General features: G+C 39.8%; 1 protein-coding gene across 1 annotated transcript in view; it reads left to right on the forward strand.

Annotated features, from left to right (window-relative positions):
* Positions 1–4469: 4469 nt before the first annotated feature.
* The window catches only part of LOC138015346 (cilia- and flagella-associated protein 337-like), a 63637-nt gene continuing 58057 nt past the window's right edge, over positions 4470–10049 (forward strand). Inside the window, exons 1-2 of the mRNA XM_068862346.1 lie at positions 4470–4864; positions 7039–7092. Of these exons, the coding sequence (XP_068718447.1) occupies positions 4523–4864; positions 7039–7092 (396 nt within the window). The 5' untranslated portion in view covers positions 4470–4522. The remainder of the gene's footprint in view (positions 4865–7038; positions 7093–10049) is intronic.

Raw genomic sequence — 10049 nt, forward strand, 5'->3', positions numbered from 1 at the left:
GCCTTTTGCAGAGGCAGATACAAAAGTCGGACCGGATCAACAGACTTGGACCGCCAGTCCACGACGGATCAACGCGAACCGACCCGGATCAGAAAATGATAAGAAAGAAAGCCGAAAACTAAATTCCAAAATTCCCGAGATCAGAGGGACAAACTTGTAATAAGGTTCACTCCATTACAACTGGTCATAAACAAACTTAAGATGAAATTAGGGTAAACGACCATGGCTTTTTCTGTGAAACTTTGCACCAGCTCTGGTGTGAAACTTTTACGGTGATTGTCTGACCACATGTACACACACGACCATGGCTTTTGCTGTGAAACTTTGCACCAGTTCTGGTGTGAAACTTTTGCGGTGATTGTCTGACCACACACGACCATGGCTTTTTCTATGAAACTTTGCACCATCTCTTGTGTGAAATTTTTGCGATGATTGTCTGTCCACATACGACCATGGGTTTTGCTGTGAAACATTGCACCAGTTCTGGTGCGAAATTTTTGCGGTGATTGTCTGACCACACACGACCATGGCTTTTTCTGTGAAACCTTGCACCAGCTCTGGTGTGAAACTTTTGCGGTGATTGTCTGACCACACACGACCATGGCTTTTGCTGTGAAACTTTGCACCAGTTCTGGTGTTAAACTTTTGCGGTGATTGTCTGACGACATACGACCATGGCTTTTGCTGTGAAACTTTGCACCAGCTCTGATGTGAAACTTTTACGGTTTATGTCTGACCATATGTACACACACGACCATGGCTTTTGCGTTGAAACTTTGCACCAGTTCTGGTGTGAAACTTTTGCGGTGATTGTCTGACCACACACGACCATGGCTTTTTCTATGAAACTTTGCACCACCTCTTGTGTGAAACTTTTGCGATGATTGTCTGTCCACATACGACCATGGGTTTTGCTGTGAAACATTGCACCAGTTCTGGTGTGAAATGTTTGCGGTGATTGTCTGACCACACACGACCATGGCTTTTTCTGTGAAACTTTGCACCAGCTCTGGTGTGAAACGTTTGCGGTGATTGTCTGACCACATACGACCATGGCTTTTGCTGTGAAACTTTGCACCAGTTCTGGTGTGAAACTTTTGCGGTGATTGTCTGACCACATACGACCATGGCTTTTGCTGTGAAACTTTGCACCAGTTCTGGTGTGAAACTTTTTCGGCGATTGTCTGATTATATACGACCATGGCTGACTGGCATTCTTGGCATGTTATTACCTTCTCATTGTTATCTTGCGAAAGAGATTAATTGACTGTGCATTCTTGGCGTGCGATTACCGCCCCATCGTCAGCATCGTTACATTTCGCGAAAAGGTTTAATTGACTGTGCATTCTTGGCATGTGATTACCTCCTCATCGTTACTTTTCGCCGCGAAAAAGATCAATTGACTCTGCATTCTTGGCATGCCATTACCACCTCATCGTCAGCATCGTTACGTTTCGCGAAAAGGAGAGAGGGAATGGTTTCCATTTGAGTGAAACAGCACGATTAATTTTCGCGCGAACGTCCTTAAATGCCGAGTTGTTACAGTGCAACACCATTGGAAAAAGAAACTAAACTATTATTTTGACTCTGTGTTTATTGCGTTGTTATTTGTTTACGCGTCATCTTGATCGCCCTGCAACTACTTCCCAAGTTTACATTTTAGCGAGGACCTCTCTTTCGAGAAACTGTGAGTACAGATTATTTTTATTATGATTATTATTACTACTATTATTGTCGTTATTATTATTAATATTTTTAATATTTAATAGTATTAATTTTTAAATATTATGTAATTATTTATTACTATTGATGTTGAAACCTTGCTGGCTGGCTCATAATGTACGCCACCGCTCGCTGGCAAACGTTATGCGCTGGCTGGCAATATGTGTCATTTCGCATTTTAAAATATGGTGCCTGGTTAAAAGCCGTCTCACACGATGGCTGGCTGGGACTTTTATTCCTGAAACTCTTGCTCGCTGGCAGTGAAGAGCGGGTATTTTTTTCTCAGGAACGTTAAATATTAACGAAGATTGACGTAGAAACATTGTAATAATTTCTGCAACATTATACGAACAATTTTGTCAAAAATAGTCTCTGGGTACTCCTGTTTTAGGGGAAGAAATCCAAAACTAAGATTTGTTGAAATGCACTCTCCCTTTAGATCCTGTAGATCGGGGCGGAGGGAACTGTCGTTTAATTGCGGTCATTTTGAAGGCGTTGAGCTACTGGCCAGATATCTTTTTGATCTTTGAAGATCGCAGACGGTAAGAGAATTTTATCGTAATTTGTTTGTATAGCGGCAGCCAGAGGCGCCCTTGTATGCTTTCTGCCCGATATCGTGAGCTGCGCCCTTCATAATTCAGTCCTCAAGACTGCATGTAAAAGGTGATTAGCAATGCCAATTATTATTATTATTATTAAACTGCTAACGAAGTATTCCACAGCGATGGGCGTTCTTTCAACGCTTGAATCAACCTTTCTTTTCCTCATCTGTCATTTTGAAAGCTGTCGTGAGTTCAGCCCCCATTTTGTCTTCGACTGGCTGAGCTACATAATTCCAGAAAATTTGTCGAAAATTCCTTCCGGAATTTCCCAAACAAAAGCTCTAAAATTCTTTTAGAAATGTCTAAAATTCTCCAAAAACTCTCTAAAATTCCCGAAAATTCGTATAAATTTCGTTTCTTAGCATATTTGCTATCGAGCAAAGATCCGTATTTCCGAAACTACGGTGAGAAACCTCTGCTTAGATGCACTGTAGGGCCCCTTTTGGTGAAGAATGGATATGAACCGACTGCTCTTCTCCTGGTAGGTTGGAATACTGTGAAAAGTTTCCAACATGTCAGGTGAAGGTTCATATTGCTCTAAAATTCTCGAAATTGTCAAAATTTTTCTAAAATTCCCGAGAGTTTCTAAATTCTTTTTGATGTCTAAAATTCCCTCCAAAAATTCCGGAATTATGTAGCTAAGCCTATGCAGAAACCCATAAGGGTTGAAACGTGTAACGGCCCCTTGTGTGCTGGGAAACAAGTTTCTGAATATTCAATTTGCTAAGTACCATATTTGGAACAACAAGAGCGAGGGGTTTCCAAATATGGTACTTAGCACTGAAAAATTCAACCAATCAGTTCGCACTGAATATTCGGAAGCTGTGAACGGGCGTTACACGTTTCAACCCTTATGGGTTTCTGGCCTATGTTAATTCCTTGAAGGCTTGATAAATTTAGTTACGATCGCGATGAGCCTACTACGTACAAGTCCTATTAACTAGTAAAAGCGGCATGAATGCGCAAAAGTTTGGTTCACTACGGCTTTCACTCTCGCATCTTTCAACGCTTTCCAGCTTCCCGAATGTGTTTTTGAAGTTTGTCAACAGGAAGGAGGCGTGACTGTGATTGGACGACTAAGTCAATGTCATGTCTGGACCCTGGGGAATAAAGAAATTTGCTGTTGACAAAACTACGGTCTGCCACCCCGGTAAGGCTCAGTTCGTTATCAACGGTCGAAGCCCTGGCCTATGTGGACCTATGTGGTGTGGAAGCGTACGTTTGAAAGCTGTTTTCCTGCAATATTACCGCCTGGGGTCGCTCGCAGGACTACTATTGCGTTGATGGTGGGTTGAGATGAAAGTTCAATCTTTGTCAATTGATTGTGATGTGGAATTGTGACCGTGGGAACATTTTATCTAGGAATATTTGACTCAAATTGGTGGCACCTGTGATTTAGTTATCGGGATTCCCATACAAATCCTTATATTTTTGTCGGCCATGCTCACACTGAGCTTGGGGCGCCTGTGGTGGATCTGAGGCGTTCTGGAGCAAACTTCAAAACTTGCCCAGAAGGCCTCAGATCGACACCAGTTAATACGTCGGGGGTTGGGGCAAACAAGAAGCCCTCTAGCTAACAGTTGAGTTTCATCGTTGGTGAGCGTGATATAGAAAGATCAACTACAGATGAGGTGTCAAGATAGCCAACATACCCTCCCCCCGAAAGAAAAACCGGAGGAGGAAACGACGTTCCTTCATCCCGTTTTTCTTTCAGAGGGAGGGTACGGCTACACGTAAGCCAGCGTCAAGAGGTAGATTGGATATAGGTGTAGATGAAACAGATACAACGGAAATCCTGGCAAAGATCCTCAACCGTGTCTCACCGTTTCTCTTTCCTTCCTAGAACAATTTTTAAATCGAACAACCTGTCTCAGTCCTTTTTTACTAGCACTACTTCCCCAACCAATTTTACCTATATCCTGTTACAACTCGATTAATTTCTTTTATTTTATTTTGCTGGCTCAGCCATGAAACCTAGTCCTAATTATTACTATTATTTCTTGGTAACTAACTGAACAACGTAACTAAATAAATAAATAAAGCGAATATATCGTCCCCAGAGCTCTTTCATTTGGGAACAACGAGAAAAAAACCGGGCTCTGGGACTGATCACTGGTTGTCAAGGGCCTGCTAGTAACCATTCATCCAATGAGCGCTTGTTGTCTTGCTCATCGAGCATTCGAAGGGAGAATCCGAGAATGCCTCATGGAAAATCTCAGAGAAAAGTTCGCCCTTCAACAGCTTCTGGTGCCCTAGAATCTCACGAATTTGTTGATTTACTCGACGAATTAAGGCCATCCACAGCTCCCGGCAAAAACTTGTTGGGACTCGATCCAACTTACGTTACTTCGCGTCATCATGTTCCTGGGGTTCCAATCTCTTCGAAGTTTAGGGGAAGACAAGTTTTCGGTGGTATACCAGAGAACGATCTCAAAGGCATACAAGGAAGAAGGGCTACCTTGGGTGGATTGGAGGATGTTGAAGAGCATGAGAAGCCAAAACGACCTACCACGGCTGTTTCTGTGGCAAAACAAGTCAAGGTGAGACATGCGGTCCATGGCCAGCGAAATGTGATATTCCCGGGGTGATATTTCCCGCAAAATCAATAGTTGCGATTCACGAATGAAAAAAGCTTGGGTGAAGAATGGCAGGGTATTCTGCAAAAATATCCGACTCGAGAGAGTTAATTGCATTACATTTTGGCTCGATAATTCTGTTATTCCTTTGCTTGAAAGAAGCTACAAAACGCTGTCAGCTTCATAAAGGTTTTGTACACTTTAACACAGAGCTTCAATTCACAAAGCACTATTTCCGCCGATGAGAATTCAATTCACATTCCATTGTAGATTATTTTGCACTTTATCTTTTTAGGTTTATTACATTGAATTAATTTCAAATTGTATTCATCAAAGGGCATTTTTTAGATTGAGCTTAAGCTTATAATCTATGTAAGTGAAATCAATCATTATTTTATTACATTGGTTGTATTCGTCATGCAGACAGTTATTTATACTATGCCATAGAAATACAGCCGACCAGAATGCAGGAAAGCCGTTGTACATGTATATTCGTCAGTATTTGACCGAACCTTCCCATCAATCAGTGCAATTCAACGGTATCACACCCAACCTTCCTATCATGCCTTGCTTACCACTATATTTTCTTTGGCATGGTACATAAAATAGTTATGCAACACTTTGGCTACAGCTCTTGGTCATGACTAATAAATATTCTTAACAAAATTGGGACCAGAGAAAACGTCCAGACAATCGAGCAATCTGGATGACGGAGGTCCGACTGTATTCTTTGTTATGCTAACCCTGAAGCAATAACTAGTTTGCATGTACAAAAAATAGTGAATTTTCTTTAGTGGAGGGGACGTAGATTTTGACTGCCTAACTCATTGGCACCACAAACACCCTAGGACTTCCCCAGTTGACAATTACATGCAAAATTGTGAGGTGTTAGACAGGGTAAAATCGGTTAAATCTCACTCCCAGGGGTCAATGGGTTAAATTTAAGAAAAACAAATATGTCAAAAAAGTCATGCCAGCAAAACAATGGTAGCAAGTCCCACTTAACCAACTGATTTCTGTACATTTCAACTCCAAAAAACGGAAAAGTCTAAAATGACCCTTGCAACATGCACTGGACTTACTTTATCTTCTGCAAAAGTGGACTCCAGTGGAAACCACACTTGCATTACAAGTGTGGGCAAGATGAGATCTTACTCAGGCAAGGAATGGTGAAGATATTACCTACATTTAATTGCTTTTGATAAATCTTATGCCTCAGCATCCCACATGTAGATTATTAACCTCTGTAATAACAGATCTAGAGTGTATGGGCACTGGGCAATATTGACCCGAGGTCGTGGCAGTACGGGCTGATTGCAGTGAAGTTCGTACAAAAACAACCGAGGGCTAATATTTCTCAGTTCGGCCCCGAGCAAGTGAGGTTAGTAAGTTGTTTATTTTATGGCATTGTTTCTTTGAGTGATTGGACACTTCCCTACTGGGTGAATGTTCGTAATCTTTGACTTTGAACGGTAGTCTTTTACATGCAGAACTAAATTCTGCTTGTCATCCAAGGTGTGTATATATCTGTACTGTTGTGATGAAAAAATTCAATGGGCCCTTTGCAGCTTTGTGATCACATGGTACAAAAACCGCCATACTGGAACACAAATTGGGGTTTGTGGCACTCTCTTAAATGGCCCATGTAGGTATGTGCGACCCCTGGTATATAAGTGGGTATCGATTTTAACCATTTTGGTCTGAAATAGGGTATGGTTTGTGTACTCTAGTCTCAAGTTGGCCGGACAGAAGAACATACTGCTTCATCATTTTGATAAGACCATCAACAAAAGCCCTTCTCTTATTATTATGCCAACCATGTAACAGCTGAAATAGCTCCGAAATAGGGTATCAATTTTTCAAGATCAGGTCTGAAAACAGGGTGGTGAAAATCACAGATTTTGGTCTGAAATAGGGCAAAGGTTTCAGGAAGTGGGCAGCACACCCTCACCCAGTTTTTCTGGGAATGATTTCTCTTTTAATATCTTTCTTGCAATGTGCTGTCAAGCTCTGTAGAGATTTTTTATACAATGAGGTTGGCTAATTGCTTGTTACAGTTGCATTATTATCATAATGATATTATTAATGCATAGATTGGTAAGTACATTTATCTGTTTTTTTTTTTAATTGTACTGTAGCTTGAAGACAGAATTACTTTGGAGCACTTGAATGAAATGCGGCAGGCTTTTGAGGTGAGTTCTGTGTGTTTAAAAGTATAGTGTAGTAAATTGGCATATTGTACAATTCATGTATATACTTGCAACTGATACAAAGTTCATTTTCAGCATCCCACCTCCAGGCTGCTGTTTTGGCTGCAATCTGCATAATCTCGGTATAAAATACTTGTTTGTTGTTTGAATCTTCGCTTAGTGTATTATTTGTCACATTATCTTTGAGAAATATTTTATAAATTAAAGCAATAGAAGACTTATTCCGTGTTTCTATAGCCTCATCTAAACATGAGGGGGAGTTGGGAGAATTCGAGACAGTTATGCAAACCCGAGACGCAGTCTCGGGTTTGCATAACTGTCTCAAATTCTCCCAACTTCCCCGAGTGTTTAGATGAGACCATGAAAACACGGAAAAAAGTCCTCTATTGCTTTTATAAAATATTTCTCAAAGATACTGTGACAAATAAAGGAAACAAATGAAGGAAAATTCTTGATTGAAACCGATTTTCTTGATACACGCTCATATTTCCTACCAGCCAATCAAAACGCGCGTCTGACAGCATACAACCAATCAAAATTCGTGATGTCACAGCCGTGTTTCCATACTCTAATCTGAACACAGATATTGACCAGTGAGAGTGTGTGTACTATCCTGATTATTTTTAAATTATTAAAGACAGTTGAACAATGAGCTACAGTTCTTGTTTGTACTGCTAACACGAGGGAGATTCTCGGAATTAACATTATCAAATTTGCTTCAATTAGTGTTTCAAGAAAATTTTACAACTTGTTAACAATCGTCCACATCTCGCTTAATAGAAAATCACATTCAACAGCAAGTTAACACAGTAGCATTGTTTTATTTCTTTCTTCCTTGTGTAGAACTCTCTTCAATGACGCGCACTTCTGTCAAATTTCAAGAAGTTGTGAAACGCTGCTGTCGGCCCGATTGCAATTTGCATAATTATAATCAACGCAGTTAACGCATATGATTGTATGAAAATTGTTTCGCTTTGTAAGACCAGAAAATTTTTATAAATTGCAAATGACTGTTTCAGAGTAACATTTTGTTCAAACATAGGCAAAATAGTAAATTAAAAATACTGTTTACATTTTACCCCCATTGACGGTCAAAAATATTTTAAATTTACAGAAATCATAACACAGTTATTTTTGTGAATGTCATGAACGTTGCGATCAGTCACTTAAACTACCACTGTAATCGGAAGTCTGTTGACATTTGTTGGAGTAAATTCTCTTCAAAGCTCGTCAAGCTGTCAAACTCTTCCAGAAGTGAGAAAAGTTTTAAATTACTCGAGTTGTGTGTTTTTGTTTTTATTTTTTTATCGGATAATAACGGTGCCAGGTATGCTAGCTTTTGTCTTGTTTTTTAATTTTACTCGAAGTGGGCCTTTTTTGTTTTAATAATGAATTGGCAGCTTTAAAATACACTGTAGAAACAAGAATCCGGATTTGGATTTTCCCAACAAAACGTACCAAAATTTCTGAGAAAATCCACTGCACTGTGACTTGGCTGGAATTTAATTAGACTGATTGTCTCGCACTGCACGCTGTCTAGCCTGCAAGCAGGTTCTTCCGTTGAAAATGGTGCACGCTCAAAACATCCTCTTCCGTTGAAAATGGTGCGCGGTCGAAAGATAAGGGCTTGGTAACTAGTCCTTATCTTTCAAACGCGTGCCATTTTCAATGGAAGAGGAATTTTTAGAGCGCGCGCCATTTTAAACGGAAGAGCCTACATGCTGGAGGAGGGCTACATGCTGTCAGTCAGCAAATAATTTTATTGTCATTTCAAAAAATATATTTCAGTCGCTTATGTAAGCAGAAAAAGTCATGACATTATTTATGGACGCAACTAAAATGCAGCGCAAAACGTTGTCATGCTAAGATAGTTTGGCCTCATAACGTAACCATTTTCTCTCAGGATCTTTCTGCTACACACTTTTTGGTATAAAAGCTCAATTTATCATCAGAAAAGAGAAACCAACGGTGCTTGCCCGTCAAGCTACGATAAGAAAACGCTAGCCCGACAAGTCATTCCACTAGCCCCGGGCTATCGGACAGCACTTTTGTCGCGCCCTGCAAGTAGATATTTTGGACAAACTTGTACATGTAGTTAAGAGTCTGTAGAGTTTGTAGAATTTTGAAACCACATTGAAGAATGCTAGAATTTTATTGAGCTGTGTATTTTATAATTAATAGTCAACTGTGACATTGGAAATACGGTAGCACAAAATTTGAATTTTTATAACTTCTATTATTTTTGCCAAGTTTGTCTTAGAATCATATTTTTAGCAAACGTTCCCTAAAAATTTTCCGAGGGGGAAAAGGACGACCTATCACAATTGCTGGTACTTTTGGACAAGGCAAAAAAGCTACCTAGAAATTTCTACAGACCTGAAGTTCCCCAAGAATGCCTGAACATATAATTTATTTGTAGGGCAGCCGCAAACTCACTAAAATTAATGCGCTTTTGAAGCATTGGGAAAGCATTTTAGGTAATTCTGACAAATTTTAAGACGTCTGGTCATTGGATGCCCCTGAATCTGGGGTACATGAGTCCTGCCCATCCGTCTTCTCTGTGGGGTGTTGGTTAGCGGTGTTGGTTAATGTTAAAGTGCTATTTAGCCCATTATGGTGTCTTCACAGGTTCGAGGTGTAAAATGTTCTTACTGTAACAGTATTTTGTCAGTATTCTGGCTATGAGAATAATTACCGTAGTTAACGTCATTTTTGTTTGAACACTATTATTTTTTTCTCTCATTATAATGTACTGTACATGTAGGTCCTCAAAGCAAAAACTATTCTAGATATTTCAGCTACTTAAGAGGGATTTTAATTTTTTCTGAAATTTGTTTGAGAAATCAATTTTGAGATCAAAGGTGTCTGCTCAGCATTTTTTCAAATTTTGATGTGTTTTGATTTTTTACCACAGTTTGTCTAAATTCCAGGTGAAAGAC

This window comes from Montipora capricornis, chromosome 9 (genome assembly GCF_036669925.1).
Source record: "Montipora capricornis isolate CH-2021 chromosome 9, ASM3666992v2, whole genome shotgun sequence".
NCBI lineage: Eukaryota > Metazoa > Cnidaria > Anthozoa > Scleractinia > Acroporidae > Montipora > Montipora capricornis.